A 17,069-nucleotide genomic window follows, 5' to 3' on the forward strand; every position below is an offset into this window, starting at 1 on the left:
CATGAGCCATTTCCTATGTTTTTTTTTTTTAATTATTTATCAATACTGTCAGCTTCTTTTTTGGCAGCCAAGGCAGGACTGGCACGTCAAAAAGAAAAAAAAGATACTTGTACGGAGCAAGATAATGCTGAAATAAAATTCAAACATAGCAGAAACAAACAAGCAAAAGTACTTCTCTGCAACTGTGCAGAGCACTAGCGCTGATTACTATGGAATCACGTTGATTACTAAGGAATCAAACAGGAATCGTCCAGTCATCATAAATCTACACGACTACCGAGAGAAAACTTTAATAATGAAGGCAAGCCCAAAATTGAAAGGTTCAGAATATTCAGTCAGTGAAGACTACTCGAAAAGAATTCTGGAAGTCAGAAAGAAATTACGGGAAAGCGCATCACAGGAAAAGAATAATGGTGGTTTTTGATAAGTCAAGCATTAACGATGATATGTTTGGATGCGATAATGCAAAAAACAAACGATATAAAATCCCGAAGAACCACAGATGACACCAGAATGAGACCAGTCCTGCATTCAAAATCTTAAACATAAACTGTCGTAGCGTCGTCAATAAAGCTGTAAGACTTGAGGGCATGCTGTTCTCGCATGACATAGACATTGCCATGCTTACGGAGACGTGGTTGAGCAGTGAAATATTTGACAAAGAGTTTGTTCCTAAGGGCTACAAGGTCTTTCGGGGTGACCGCAACAGAAGAGGTGGAGGAATGGCCATTTTGTACAAATCATCAATACAACTTTTTAGTATGCCAGATGCGCAAGATATTGAAGCTGCCTTTTGCAAAGCATACATCAACAAGGTCTGGTTCATCCTTGGCGTTTCTTATAGGTCTCCAAACTCTTCTGTTGCAGTACTTGAAAACTTAAGGAAATATATGCACTGCCATGTAAAATCAGATGACAGAATACTACTGGCAGGGGACTTTAATTTACCAAACATCGATTGGCACACCTTTTCATTGCATTCTACTCACACTGTTTATAGCACAATCTTTGATATTGTATTCACGTTTGACTTACTGCACATGGTAAATAATTTCACAAGAGAACAGGGAGCCATAGGCTCAATTCTAGACTTATTTTTTGTAAGTGGTGCCATCCAAAATGCGATAACTTGTGAAATCACAAACGGGATTTCTGATCACAAAGCAGTCCTGTTGAGCTTATCAAATGTGTACCCTGATCACAAAAGCAGCGTTCATTTGTTTCCCAATTTTTCTTGTGCTGATGATGAATCCATTCTCGATATGCTTGCATTCTACTTCGATGACTTCAGAAACAGCACTTGCAATATAAATGACTTATGGCTTTCCTTTAGGGGAATTGTCTCTGAACGTATCCGCCGTTTTGTTCCCAAAATTGCAACATCTTCTGTGCACCATAAACCATGGATTTCTCGTGAGACATTACGGTTACAGTGAAGGCTTAAAAGGTTAAGAACGAAATCAAGAACAAATGCAACCTTAAAATCTATTGTGGAAGATACTTCAGAACAACTAAAACAGAAAATAATTCGTGACAAAGAAAAATATTACGGACCGATCCTGCCTGCGTTTACTAAAACCTCTCCGGAGAGATTCTGGCGCCAAATCGCACCTAAATCTTCTTCCACCAGTGGGTTCATGATAGATGGCAAATGTGTAAGTGATGAGACTGTCGTTTGTTCTGCTTTTAACAACTTTTTCCAGTCGGTATTTACCAAAGATAATGGTTGCCTTCTCAACTTTTCTATATTGGTTCCTGTTATATCAGACGTTATTTCTGAGAACGGTGTTCTTAATTTGCTATTGAACATTGATACTAAAAAGTCACCAGGACCAGATAATGTACCAAACGCATTGTTAAAGCGCAATGTTAAAGCGTTATGCGGAATGGTGTGCTAAGTACCTGTACGTCGTATTCACCAGATCTTTACGCAATGGTCCCCTACCAGATGACTGGAGGACGGCCAAAATCAAACCTTTACATAAATCCGGGAAAAAAGTCCGGTGCATCTAAATAATGACCTGGCAAAGGTCACTGCTTGGTCCGAACAATGGCAAGTGTCTATTAATTTTGAAAAACTGTTTTCATGAGAATCACACAAGACAAAACCTCTTCAATTTGCATATAATGTTGACAATGTATCTCTATTAGAGGTAAGGGAGTACAAATATTTGGGCCAATGGATAACTAATGAGCTTTCCTGGACGAAGCACATAGATACTGTTATTGCAAATTCTTTGTGTAAAATATTTTTCTTGGGGCACTCACTGAAATCATCCACGTCTAGTGTTCGTTTACTGGCGTACAATTCCTACATTCGTCTGTCATTGGAATATGCCGTAACTATTTGGGACCCATTCACTTTAACCAATATTAAAAAACTGGAACGTGTACAGCACAAGGTAGTTAGGTTTGTTTTTAATTTATAAGGCCGTGCGTCTGTTGGTGAGCTCGTAAGATGCAGTGGATTACCCCCGGTGACTGTGTGCAACCGTATTAAAGTTCCTCTTTCAACTTGTAAACGGCCATTATAAGGTTAACACTTCCAAGTTCTTTACTTACTCACTAGGTTATAACACGAGACGAAGGCATGCTTTATCGATAACCCCCATGAACGCACAGAAAAACTGTTTCAAATATTCTTTTTTTCCTACGACAATAACAGACTGGAATAATCTTAATTCTGATATTATTACCCAGAATTCCTTATCAAAGTTTGAAAATTGCTTGCAAAGGTTATGAATTTGTGTGCATTCTTTGCTTGTATATGTTATGTATTCTACACCAATGTTTGAAAAATGCATATATCTGATGAATTTTCTGTGTTTACTTACTTGCAGATTTCTATGTATACCCACCTTACTATGATCTGATTTCAGATCGCAGTATCCATAAATAAATAAATAAATAAATAAATAAATAAAACACGCAATAATGGGCATGCTAGACAGTCTATGCTCGTTACAACGGATCTGCGTACAACAGACTTTTGGATATAACGGACCATACCTTAAGCTTAGTTTGTTCTACATATTGTATTATTGCAACGAAGTTTGCTTTTAACAGACAGCGCTACAACGGACTATCGGCTACAGCGGACAAAATTATCGCCAGTTTTTTTTTCAATACCAGGCCTGTAAAACAGACTTTTGCCCTATTGACACGGGCTAACTGACTTGCGAGGGTCAACCAACGATCCCGGCTCAATATCATGCGTGCGAAATGGAAATGCACGGTCTTCTTTCGACGGGGGAGGCACGGGGGGGGGGGGAGGCGAGAGAGAGCAGGGTTCTACTCTGACAGCTGCTGCTTCTGGTGCGGCCGCAGTATCTTGAAAGCGATCTGCGATGTGGACAAAGCGCGTGCCTGCGCGGGCGCTGTATCATAAAAGCGATCTGCTATGTGGACAAAGTGGGCCCCGCGCGGGTGTCGTATCTTTTAGTAAAGGAATGAACGGGGCTAGCGCAATATAATCATGATCATGCCGTATCTTGAAAGCTATCTGCGATGTGGACAAAGTGCGTGCCCGCACGGGTGCCGTATCTTGAAAGCGGTCTGCCATGCGGACAAAGTGCGGGCTCGCGCAGGTGCCGTATCTTGAAGGTGATCTGCGATGTGGGCAAAGTGCACGGCCGTGCGGGCGCCATATCTTGAAAGCGACATGCGATGTGCACAAAGTGCGTGCCCACGTTGGTGCTGTATCTTGAAAGCGATCCGCGATGCGAACGAAGTGCGCGCCTGCGTAGGCCTCATCTTCAAAGTGATCTGCAATGTGGACGAAGTGCGCCCAGTGCTGGTAGCTTCGTATGCACTGTGCTTTCGACGTTTAGTTCGTGTTGAAGCGAGAGACAGCACGAAGGTCAATTCACTCGCTGCTACTGCTGCGCTGATCTTGCTTAATTTGCTATAGCAATCGATGCTTCCCCTTTCGGGCAAAACTGCATCATTTAAAGTGAAGATATTTTTTTGCCTCTTCGACTTTCCCACTGCTGCTGCTGTGACTGCTGCTGTCTGGCACACCGCGTAGGGGGATGGTTCAGAGTGTGTACATGACAGGAGGGAGTCAGAAAGGAAAGGCAACGCGTGAAACTTGTTTTCACCCCACCGCATCGAATGTGCACAATGCCCTCTGGAGCTCCATGGGTGTCGCCACATTCGCCTCTTGACAGCTGTAATTATTCGTGACTCCCCTCAGAAGCATTGCAGAAACTGCAGTGCTTCCCTTCCTACTAAAGTGCGAGTCCAGAGGGGACATAGATAGAACTGTAAAGAGGAGGGAGGAGAAGAGGCAGTTCCCATACGAGGGAGGGTGGAGGGGTGATACGACAGAGGCTGCGGGGAAACTGGATAAGCTTAGTGGATAAGCTTAGTGGATAAGCTTAAGATCAAGGTATGGTACAGTACATTGCTGCTATTTCTGAAAAATAAACGCCATGCAAATCTGTCAAGCGGACTCACTACAGAAGGCATGCAGAAGCAGAGCCACATTAATAAAAGCACACCGCAGGGTCCAGGCGACACTACGGAAGCAGTCGACTGTATAATCAGCACTTTTGTGCCCGCCCTGTAGCTTTGCGGCTATGGCATTGCTAGAGGTTGTGGATTTGATTCCAACCGCGGCAGCCGCATTTCAGTGAGGGCAAAATAGAAAACGCACATGCACTAAGATTTTGGGACATGTTAAAAAACGCCACAGTGTCAAAATTATTCCAGAGCCTGCCACCATGACGTGGCTCATTATCTGATTGTGGTTTTGGCACGTACAGCCCCATAATCCAATTAAAGTTTAATAGTTCTACCACAGTGGGATGTGCCATGGGAGGCAATGACAATGCTCAAGCCTCTCGGAGGTTATGAAATATGGCGCACAACACCACCTCAACCAAACACCACTCCCAGTGTGTTCTATGTACTATGCAGACAAACAGCAGTGGTGCACGCAAGGTAATGTTTAACATCAACTCACCACTCTCGTGTTAGACAAAACGTTGAAGTAAGCTTTAGCCATCAGCATCACCGGTAATTATTGTCAATCAAAGCATCCAGCACGAAAAGCTTTGCTTACATCGATTCCCAAAGTGCGTGGGGGATCTGCATATTTTTTTATTTTTATATTTACTTTGGTCGTTCGCCACTCACTCTGTGCAATAAAGTTTTTAGACATCGCAACAAAAGTTTCGGAAGTGAGGCGTTTTGGATATTATGGACCTCGGATAAAACGGACGTTTTTTTGTCGGATTATCAAGGTTCGTTGTAACGAGAGTCGGCTGTAATAAGATCATAGGTGCATGTCTGAAAAGAAAGCACTTATCTCACAATTGGCACGAAAAAAAAATAATGCGCTTCTCTCATAAATGATCAAATACATTGTATAAGAGTTGACTAAGTGCTTATTCATGACTTTTCTGGAAGCATGTTCCAGTCTCTTATGGTTCTACGGAAGAAATGATTGTGTAAGCATTTGTTCTAGCCGGATATACTGACGTTTTGCACAAGTACTTCTAGACGTGTTAAACTAAATAAATGTCAAAGTTATCTTGGCCATTGGCTATTGAAATATTTTATGAAGTATCTTGAGAGGGCGTAACTTGCAATGTTTCTCCAGTGTTGGTAGAGAGGACCGTGAGAAGAGATCAGATATTTATACTTGTCTTCTGTAGGCATTAAAAATGAAGCTGAGTTTCTTTTTAAACTTTCCAAATTCATCTGTATCAGCCTTTGCATATGGGTCTAAAACGACATCACCATATACGAGCAGAGGACATGTGAAGGATTTATAACCAACCAGTATTGCTTTACTAGTGCAGTACTTCAGACAATGACGAAACAACTAGAACCTTCTTGATGCTGATGAAACTATGCATTTGATGCGCGCACTTCATTTTAAATCATGAGCTACTTCAGTCCTAAGATATTTAAACACATGAACAGACTTGATGCGAACGTTGCTAAATTTGGATCCATAGAATGGTGGCATTAAAGCGAAGCTGTATATGGCTAGCCGATTCGTCCATCTGCTCGTCCATCTGTCGCCTGTATGCTGAAAACTCCTACGGCGCAACCCCCTACATATGCGAAAAAAAAGAAAGGATGAAGAAAAAGAGAGAAAGAGAGGCGCACATTTGGCTGTGCCAGTAGTGACATCGTTGCTTTCCGTTGCAGCCGAGCGCATATGCAGCAGTTTCTCTCCAGTTCTGAAATGCGTAGGCCACGCGTCATATGTACTCCAGAGGAGCAGGCAGCTTTTGATCACTAACCTCTCGACCAGAACCAGGAACGAGCTCATCTACACTGTGCTGATGTTGCAGCTCGGGCACAAGAACAGGATCGGGCACAAAAACAGGCTCGTGCAGCCGAGTGCACGAGCCTGTTCAGCTGAGTGCACAAGCCTCGGTACGCAGCCGACTGCGTACCGAGGGTCTGGCAGAATACCAAGCTGTTGTTTAATAAACCACCGGGATTAACTCAGTGATAAACATTGGGACCGCACGTTTCAGCTTCGCTGGTTAACCATCTGTATAAAGAGCTCGGGCGTTCTTGGATCCCGATCTTGGAGAATAAGGGGGAGATTAGGGTTAAAGCGGCCAAGCACTCGACCCGTTGCCCGTGGCGCCCGACGCGTATGCGCGGCCGTGTACGAGTGGTTTATCCGAAATTGCTTCAGCTGTGCCGGCTTCCACGTACTGGGTTGACTGTAAATTCTCATGAATGCGACGAAGCTGTTGCCGGTGTTGCTGAAGTTATGAGCGAGCTGTCAGAATTCCCGGAAGCTGTTGACGAATCAACGGTGGATGAGTTTGTGAGTGCAAATGATGGTGTCGCGAGCACGGGAGAGCCCGAAAACGAAGACTACATTGCTGACATCGTACCGAGCACAAGTGAAAGCGGGCACAATGAGGAAAGCAACGATGGTCCTTTGCCCACATCCTCCGAGGTGATTGGTGCACTCGCACTAGTCCGGTGCTTCTGTGCGAATGCGGAAGGTTGCGGTCTCAGCTGCTCAGACTCCTTAGACAATGTGGAGAAGTGCATGCGTCACAGGCAGCGAAATTGCCCAAGCAAAAGAAAATGCAGGGCTATTTCATGCGAAACTAAGCTAGTTTCATCAATAAAGTGATCTTATAAATGGTATGTGCTTTTATGACATCAATTATTTGGCAGGCTTATATCGAATTATGCTCTATATTGAACTGATAGGCAGTTTTTTTCGAGTTCGATATAGCCGGGTTCGACTGTATTAGAAAATTGGTTAAGGTTAATTGGCCATCTTTAGACTAAACTGTATGATAAATGACGCCGTTGTCCGCAAAGAAGCTGCATTCTTCAATTTCTTCTGCAACTCTTCAATGAAAACAACATTAAAGGAAAGGAAACACTTTAAAGGAAAGAAATGCACCAAACCACCTGCAGAGAGAAGAAACTTGCACTCCACCTTACCAACAGCAGCTGTCCTGCAGTCTTCCTCGAAAGTTAGAGATAAGGACTGTCTCTTCTGTGGGTCTTCAAAGCACTCAACTTCAGTTTGTGACAGCAGCATCAACTATGAAGAAAAGTTGAAGAAATTGGCTACAGAGAACCGATGTTATCGATGCTCCGTGAGAGGACATCTTGCCAAAGACTTATCGAAAAGTCAAGTGTGGAACATGCAGAGGAAGACAAGTCTCCTCAATGTGCGATCCCAAGTGGAAATCTAAGAAGACGGAACAAAGTCCCGTAACCTCGAACAGTCTTCATACCAGCTCCCGTTCGTATGTGGATGCTGAGGTTTTATTGCAGACATTTGGGGCATGGATCATCGGAAGAAAGCAAAGTGCCAAAATTCGTGAAATTGTAGACAGCGGAAGTCAGCGCACGTTCATTCGTGAAGCCGTATCCAAGACACTTGGCTCGAAAGAACTTGGATCTGTTAATTTACAGCTAAATATTTTTGGACAGACAAGCTCGGTTACCATACAACATTGCCTTGTTGAACTAAAACTTCGCGGTCAGTATGACAATTGGGAGTACCTGGTACAGGCCATTGAAGTACCGTTAGTCTGCAAGGATGTTGTTCAAGAACCACTCAAGTATGACTTTGTAAGAACCACTGAAAGCGACGGACACCTTCTTCCAGATAAGCTCTTGTTACCGGGCATGGCTGCTGTTCGTGGTATTAACCTTTTAATTGGTGCTGACCAGCTATGGTCATTCATGTCCGGAGAAATGAAACGATACCACAGCCAGGCAGATGGTGGCGCTGGGTTCTGCATTTGGCTGGATGTTACAAGAACCACTTTCATTTAACACCTCTTTGGAAGCATCACTCAACACATGCATATTGCGAGTAAGTGCATTTACCGACTCTATTGATGATATTCTTCGGAGGTTCTGGGAGTTAAGAGAGCATCGGGATTGTGCCAGTCGACAACACTCCAAATAAGGAACCTAATATGGGTCTAGAGAAAGCCGATTCTTCTAGCCAAAGACGGTTATAAAGAAAATGAAGAACAATCCAGAGTTTGCCTTAGAATATGATACCACCATCAGGAACTACAGATAAACCTTGTTAAACCGTACCTGCTTAAACAGTATTTCCGTTTTAAAAGTAGTAAAGTCAAATCCCCGACACAGCGGCCATTGAACATAATGTGTTTTGTATCCACATAAACCGTCCCAGCTTATTGCGTACCTATCGGTTAACACGTAGTGTTTCCACTTTTTGTCGTGCAAACACGGTGGTGCATCTCCATCGGGTGGCCCGGCAGAACCAACAAGTCTCAGAGATCAAGACAACGGCCTCTAAGCGCCCTGTGTGTTTGCGCGTGAAGCCACATCAACATCATTTCGGCGCTGTGCCAGAGAGCATTGTGGCGTCGTGCAAGCGGGTGCTCGTATCATGCCGTAACTCGGATAAAAAAGACACTGGGTACTTAGCATAGAAGAAAAATTAGACATCGTTCATGCTATCGAACGTGACTCGAAAAGTCGGCGCTGGCACACGACATGGGTCTACTGTTGACTACGGAGTGTGGCATTTGGAATGCGAAGAAGTTGCTCGGCAGCGCTGCTGCGAACGCGAAGAGATGTCAGCTACAAGGTCCGACTTTTCGCCATCGTTGCCTCTGTTATTGCCGAAGTGTCGCGTAGCAACAGTGATAAGGACGACACGGAAAGCAACAGCACAGGCGATTCAGGCCCGACGGGCAGAAGCTGCGCGTTACGTTAGTCTCATGAATGCAATCGTCGCTACGAGAACAGCACCCCACAATTAAAAGGTGCCCCTCGACTTGTGCAACGCTACCACGCCTTTGCACGGAGATTATGCAACACCAACAAGCAAGTGTTTCCCGAGAAGAGGGTGCTGGCTGAAAAACTGGCTCACAGCTTCAGCAAGTTTGAGGCCGCTGTCGTCACTGCTAGGCCACTGCAGCATCAAACGTAAATAACATGTTTGTCGTGCAAACTAAATAAATACTGCATGTTTTTTCCCCTTTCATCGCACTCCCTCCAAGTTCCGTTTTTGACAGGCAAGCGGGCGATCTCATGCTATTTCGGTTAAGCAGCACTAGCGTTTAGTACATACTTTTCCCGAGCTCCGGCTAACTACGGTTTAACGAGGTTTCATTGTCACACTTGGCGCTTTGCTCGGAGCAAGGTTAGCGAAACTTCTGAAGACTGCCCTTGAGAAGTGCACTTTAGAAGCATTCTTTTGGACGGATTCCAAGATCACACTGCATTAGATAAAAGGGTCTCCGAAGAAATGGAAGCCATTCGTCGAGAATAGGGTGGCTGAAATTCAAGGCTGTTCTGACAAGACCCAATGGCGACATTGTCCTGGGACTTTATCCTGCGGATTACCTTACACGTGGAGTTCAGCTGCAGTTTCTCAAGACAAACACAGCGTGGTGGAAAACTACCATGGTTGACAGAAATGGAAGATGCATGGCCCATGCACATTCTTGAGGCAGAATTACATAGTAATGATATAGACTTAACGGAAGCAAAAGTCATAGTACAAGTTTTACATGTGAGAACGTTGTTGCCTATTTTGGACCTTGAACGTTATTCAAGCCTCACAAGAGTGTTACGAATAACAGCGTGGGCATTTCGGTTCATCAAAAGCTGCAAAAATAAATGCACCACGGACTAACCACAGCTCACAGCCGAAGACGTTAGCGGCGCTGAAAAATACTGAATCAAGGTGGCTCAAGAGGATGTTTATGCAGAAGAAATAAATCAGCTTGAAAAGTAACTGCAGCTGAATCGCAATTCAGATCTGAAAAGGCTTCATCCTTTTCTCGACAGGGAAGGACGGTTGCGTGTAAGTGGGCGACTGCAATTCTCACAGGAAGCAGAAGTTAAACATCCGATTTTGTTGCCTCCGCTTCATCATCTGACAAAACTTGTCATAAAAGACTGCCATAAGCGTACACTCCACGGTGGTCTGCAAGATACCCTTACCGATCTTAGAGAGAAATTTTGGGTACCCCGTGGAAGACAAGACTGTAAAGAAAGTCATCCGAGGATGCAACGCTTGCATCACGGCAAGCTTAAAGCCCAGCAGCGTACCTGTTGCACCATTACCAAGTGAACGAGTACGCCGATCCAATCCCTTTCATGTGATTGGAATCGATTTTGATGGACCTGTCTACATGAAAGACAGTACGTCGAAGGGCTACATTGTGTTATTTGCTTGTGTCATCACAAGAGCAGTACACCTTGAATTCACCACCGGACTGTCAGCAGAAAGTTTCCTGTTCACGTTTCGTCTATTTATATTGCGTCGTGGATTGCCTGACGTAATATACACAGACAATGTGCAGGCTTTCAAGAATACGTCAAAGGAAATCGCCTCCTTGGCAAGAGTATTGTTCAGTGGAGAGCTACAAGACTACTGCTCTCAAAGAAGAATAGAATGGAAGTTCATCGCAGAACAAGCTGCATGGTGGGGCGGCTTCTGGGAGAGATTGATAAGAACTGTGAAAACCAGCCTCCAGAAGATCCTTGTCAAAGCAAAGCTAGCGCCAGAAGGATCAACGACAGTATTGTATGCGGTAGAGGCAGTAGTAAACTCCAGACCTCTCATTTACTTGTCAACGTCGTCAACAGAAATGGAAGTACTTACTCCGGCTCATTTCTTAACCGGTAAACAATTAACAAGCCTTCCTTACCACAACGAAGATGTCAATACTTCAGGGCCAAGATCTACGGTCACAAGTGGCTTCATCGTAATCATTTACTGGAGAACTTTTGGAGAAAATGAAGGAGAGAATATCTCAGCCTGCATTCAGCGCACTATGCCAATGTTCAAGCTTCGAACAATCTGAAAGCTGGTGATCTTGTGCTTCTTTATGAAGAAAATGCCCCACGACAACTATGGAAACTGGGACGAATCCAAGAAGTACATCGAGGACGTCATCAAAATATCAGAACCTGTTCGGTGAAGCTTCCAAACGGCTCTGTAATATGCCGACTCATGCGGCTTCTGTACCCAATTGAACTTTCTTCGCTCTAACAGACTAACTGCGTGCCTTTCCGGGGTACGGAGGATATTAAATGTTAAATTTCTTCGAAGAGCTAGAGAAAAAGAAGCCAACTGCACAGACCGCGACAGCGCGGACACACGGAGAAGACGTAAAAGTAGAGGACATCCGACTCAAATCGGGGAAATCCCCGACTCAGCGGCCATTGAACATAATGTGTTTTGTATCCGCATAAACCATACCAGCTTACTGCGTACGCATCGGTTAAAATTTAGCCTTTCCACTTTTCGTCGCGCAAACCCGGCGGTGCGTCGTCTCCATCGAGCGGCCTGGCAGAACAACAAGCCTGAGATCGGTATAACGGCCTCCAAGCACCCTGCGCGTTCGCGCGTGAAGCCACATCAACATCAACATCATTTCGGCGCCGTGCCAAAGAGCGTTGTCTAGCCTGTGGCGTCGTGCAAGCGAAGAATCGCATCATGCCGAAGCTCACATAAAAATGCACCAGGTGCTCAGCATAGAAGAAAAATTAGACATCGTTCATGCTATCGAACAAGACACGGAGACGTCATCACTGGCACGCAACAGAGATCTGCTGTTGACTACGGTGTGTGGCATTTGGAATGCGAAGAAGTTGCTCAGCAGTGCTGCTGCGACCGCGAAGAGATGTCGGCTACGAGGTTCAACTTTTCGCCATTGTTGCCTCTGTTGTTGCTGAAGTGTCGACTAGCGACAGTGGTGAGGACGGCACGGAAAGCGACAGCACGGGCGATTTAGGCCCAACAGTAGCAGAAGCTGCGCGTTACGTCAGCCTCATGAATGCAATCGCCGTGACGAGAACAGCACCAGGCAATGAAAAAGGCACCCCGGGACTTCTGCAGCACTACTGCACGCGTGCACGGAGAATACGTAACGCCAACGAGGAATCTGCCATGCCAGTGTTTGCCGAGAAGAGGAGGCTGGCTGAAAAGCTGGCACGCAGCTTCAGTAAGTTTGAGGCCGCTGTCGTCGTGCTAGGCCGCCGCGGCATCAAACGAAAATAAGACTTTTGTCGCGCGAAGTGAATAAATACTGCATGTTTTTTCCCCCCCTTTCATCGCACTCTCTCTGAGTTCCGTTTTCGACAGGTAAGTGGGTGATCTCATGCTAATTCGGTTAAACAGCACTAGCGTTTAGTACGTACTTTTTCCGAGCTCCGGCCAACTACGGTTTAATGAGGTTTCACTGTATCTGCAAGAGAACTCCTTGAAAGATGCCAGCAAGGCAAAACACAGAACGCCATCGAGTTGCTGAACAATGTCATTTGGTCACTCCAATAAAAAAATCAGTTTGCTTCACTCCTGAGTGTTGAAAGTGCTGTGGCAGATGCAGTTTGCTGTTTCAATGCTGGCTGTGAAAGAGCATTGCGAACAATTACGTCGCAACTGGGATACAGTCCAGGATCGTGTTCACTGCGGCAGGCTGCTTAAAAGGATGCACGATGTATAAAAAGGCAACGAAGGCACACGAAACTGCTGTAAAGAAGCGAAAAATTACCCCAAAATGTAAAGAAAATGTGTCCTCACTGGCAAAGGACTACATTCCAGGCGGGTTTTTGGTGCTCAAAGTAAATATTTTGATGTTTCCAGCAAATAAAACTTTGAGCTCCGTTTTCTCAGCTTTCATTTTTTGTGCAGTTGCTTTCAGTCATCCCAGTGCAATTTCATAACAAATGAAGACAGAATCATTCTGTCTTTTGCACTTATATCGTGAAACATTGAGTGCAATAAAGCTGTCCATTTTCATCTTAACCTCATAAAAAAATTTATAATGGGTTTTTTGCAAAGGCCGTTAGTGAGACAATATGCACAGAAAAGTTCAAAAAGAGCTTTTGCGCTTATGTTGGCATTTAAAAAATAAACCAATAGCTTTATTGCACATAATGGACATTTTTTAACATGCTGGTATGAAAATCTTGACAAACTTATGTGTAATTAATTACTTTGGGGGATGACCATTAGAGGATGCCAAGTGTTTTAACTCAAGAACTATAATAGATAGCTCAAAACTGATTTCAGTTATGATATCAGCATAACGAATCACACCTGCATGCCAAATTTCGTCAATTTATTCCCATAAATAAATAAAACAAATTTATTGCCATATCCCCTCTTAAGTTACAGTGTGTTCTCGCCACAGCTTACCATTAGTAATTGGCCAACGATGCACATTTAAATGTCCAAACAGATTAGTGAAAGCAGCATATCAACAACTAAATTTTGTCTAAGTATTCCTTTCAGCACAGCTTTTATGCCCAGCTCACAGGTTCACAGGGCATAAAAGCCCTGTGAACCTGTGAGCTACACCCTTACCTTTACACATGTGAGTTTGGACAACTTTTTGCTGGTGTGACATAATCTTGAATCTGGGTTCACAGCTATTTATGACATAGACACAATGAAAAACAGCAATTAAAAAAATTATATTCTGGCGTTTTACTTGCCAAAACCATGATATGATTATGAGGCATGCCAGTGGGGGACTCCATATTAATTTTGACATAGGGTTCCTTAACGTGCACCCAACGCACGGGCCAGGGGTGTTTTTGCATTACACCCACATCAAAATACAACCGCGGCGGCCAGAATTTGATCCCGTGATGTCGGGCTTAGCAGCATAACACCAAATTGCCTGCCACCACAGCAGGCAATAATGTTTAAGTAACGGGTTCTCTCAATACTGGATCCAGTAATATGTATGTCAGATTTAAATTCTGCCACACTGTAGAGTTTAAAGAGTGTGCTTCTCCCCACATTTTGTCTGACAAACGAAAGACACATACAAGTACACGTGACCTCCTCAGAAACATAACCGTTACTGGTTGTAGAGAAGCCACTATATTAAATTATATAAGGCTCTCTGAGGTTTGCTCTTGGGGATACCAGTATATTTCTTTTTAAGGTTTCAAAAATGAGGACTTTTGTTTAAAGCAAAACAGTGAGAAGTCAAAAGTGTCATGTCACCACACCTTTAGGACAGCCGAACTATCCGAGGTCAGAAAGGCAGTGCTTGGCCTACCCAGGTGGTTCCCGTCCGAAACAATGACAAAGTTTAAAGGTGCTTAGTTGCAGAGCCCCAACAAGAACCAGCATATTTAGCAGGCTATAGCTAATGGCCTCTCCCCAATTTGTTAGCAGCTCCAAAAGGAACACAGTAAAAATCTTTAAAACCCTCTCATTATATGCAACTTTCTGGGTCAACATCATAAATGTGATCGCAGTGCCTACCTTTCTTCACTGTAGCTGTACTCCTCTACTATTTCAAGGCTGTCACCATCACGGACTGCGACAGGATTTCCTTCCTCATCCACATACTGTATGTTGGACACATTTTCTGCTGCATGATCACCTGCAATTAAAAGTGACCACAAGACACATCTCAGTTACTTTTGAGGGAGTTGGCAGATGCATTTATTAACAGAGGATGTGCAAAGTTTGCAAGAGAATGAGATAAAGTAGACAGAACATTATGAATCAGCTTGCACTTAAAGAACAGCTTTGATTTACTTAACAACCATGCACTACGTCCCTTTTGCCTTCATATTTGTGTGCAATTCTCGGTGATGTGCAATGTGGTTGAAGGTAGAGATCACTTACGTGAACCGCCAGATGAGCGTGCTTCATCCTCATCCAAACCAAGTAATGCATCCTCGTCAGCAAGGTCAAGCTCATAGTCATCCTGAAAATGAAAAACTCACATGAGCATAAACAAGTAGCAATAGTCTGCCTAGATGTTGCTCTATAGCAATGAAGTGACCCTGGAAGGTTAGACGTTGTGGAAAAGTGGATGCACGACGGTTATGCGTCATTACATGTGTCAATTTGTAACCAAGATAATTCTGCCAATGCCTCGAATTAAGTAAGCGTTGCATGCTAGACACTCAACTTGCTTGAAAATGACGTCTGCGTCGTTTAACCGGAAAGCTACGTTATTTACGCAACGAAAGTCGCTGCGATGCCAATTAAATATTTACGTCTGCTACATACAATAGTAATACAGAAGTTGCTACTAATAACGCCAAGATTCACGAGATGCCGGTGCAGGAAAGCAGTCATAGGTCAGAAATTCAAACGTATAAAAATATTTAACAAACGCAATGAGTTCACTTTCTTATGGTGATTGACTTGGCGGCGTTTTGCATCTCTGCCAATGTGAGACCGAGTGGTCTGCATTCTCCGATTGTTTTGTTTTGAATCGGGAGATACCGCGAGCGCAATTTGCCACCACGCGCTCACGGCCCGCGCGATGCTACAGGTTGCCGTCTAATAACTCGGCAGGCTGCGCAAAGTTGGCACGACAGCAGATTAAAGCGTTATCAAGCTGTGAACGTTGCTAACAGCGTTACGATCCTCACCTTTCCCTGGATGTCGTCGTCCAAAATGTCATCTTCGGCGATTCTGCAAGAACATACGTCATTTTCAGTTGAAGTAGGTAAGACACGCCTGCGCGTCGTCTCGCCCACATCAAGTACTACACATTTAACAGAGTGACCGTGTAAACAAAGCTTATGTAACAAAATCAGGGCAAACAGACGGCTAGCTTTCGGCTACTCGGTTATACCGCCTAGTTGTTAAGTTGCCTTCCGTAAGTGTACAGCTACTTATACAAAAAAAAAAACTACATTGATATTAAATCCTGATAAAGAAAACAAAAGACAAACGCAACTGCAATACGTGACATTACAGATCCTTCTCGCTTTGACTGAAAGTGCGGGCACCCACCTTGCCATGTCGGTGATAAGTTAGGCTTCAGACCGACGAGTTTGATGATGTTTGAGTGGTTGTTTTTAAATAACTGCTTGAACTTTTCGCAAGCCTGTAGTCCGCCATTGAAGCATTGTAGTGGTCACTTAAAGTAATTAGTTTTCGCTAAAATTAAGTTAATTCACTTGTGTATAACGGTACAACAGAGACGCCATAGTCAAACGGCCCAGCTACACGTACAGGCGTGCTACTGTGCTGCAATGTGCAAATGAGAGAAATGGCGCTACATACAAATGCAATATAAAAGCCACATTTTTTGTTGGTAATGCTTGCGACTAATTAACTATTTTGTAAGTCGTCATAACAGCTGCACATAAAAAATAAAAACAGTAGATGTAAGCCCAATAGGGATCGAATTCGATCGTACGCGATCGAATCGGTCGGACTGCGATGGCTCCCTGCAGGAAGGGAGCCAGTCGCGGTCGAGAATTACGATCGTCGGGCGCGATTGGCTGAGCTCCCTTCCGCAGATTGAGCAAAGAAGCCAATCGCGGTCAAAAGTGCGCCGTGTGACACCCGTATTACGTGAATTAATACGACGCAAAGGACAGTAAAGACTGTCCCGAGCCGATAGCTGATAGCACTATACGTGTCAAGCGCTAGACATATGGTGCGATTTTGCGTGCGATCTGTCGTACGGCGCGTCGTGTCCGACTTGCCACATACGAATGCGAGCGGAGCGTAGCTCCACCTAGAGAACCGACACCCTTGCATGGACGCTCGGAATACTGCGCAGTAAAAGCAAACGTGTTTGCACATCTCTCTCGTTTTAAACAAACAACAATATATCCTGCGTATTCACATC

General features: G+C 44.2%; 1 protein-coding gene across 5 annotated transcripts in view; it reads right to left on the reverse strand.

Annotated features, from left to right (window-relative positions):
* The window catches only part of LOC142571563 (uncharacterized), a 127,199-nt gene extending 110,540 nt beyond the window's left edge, over nucleotides 1-16,659 (reverse strand). For 4 of the 5 annotated variants that reach the window (XM_075680028.1, XM_075680026.1, XM_075680027.1 and 1 more), the window contains exons 1-4: nucleotides 16,223-16,659; nucleotides 15,856-15,898; nucleotides 15,098-15,179; nucleotides 14,729-14,849 (exon numbers count right to left, since the gene is read on the reverse strand). In XM_075680028.1, coding sequence (XP_075536143.1) covers nucleotides 14,729-14,849; nucleotides 15,098-15,179; nucleotides 15,856-15,898; nucleotides 16,223-16,230 — 254 coding nt within the window. In that variant the 5' untranslated portion in view covers nucleotides 16,231-16,659. The remainder of the gene's footprint in view (nucleotides 1-14,728; nucleotides 14,850-15,097; nucleotides 15,180-15,855; nucleotides 15,899-16,222) is intronic. The other variant, XM_075680030.1, reaches the window with a different exon arrangement.
* Nucleotides 16,660-17,069: the final 410 nt, after the last annotated feature.

Source organism: Dermacentor variabilis, chromosome 2 (genome assembly GCF_050947875.1).
Source record: "Dermacentor variabilis isolate Ectoservices chromosome 2, ASM5094787v1, whole genome shotgun sequence".
Taxonomy (NCBI): domain Eukaryota; kingdom Metazoa; phylum Arthropoda; class Arachnida; order Ixodida; family Ixodidae; genus Dermacentor; species Dermacentor variabilis.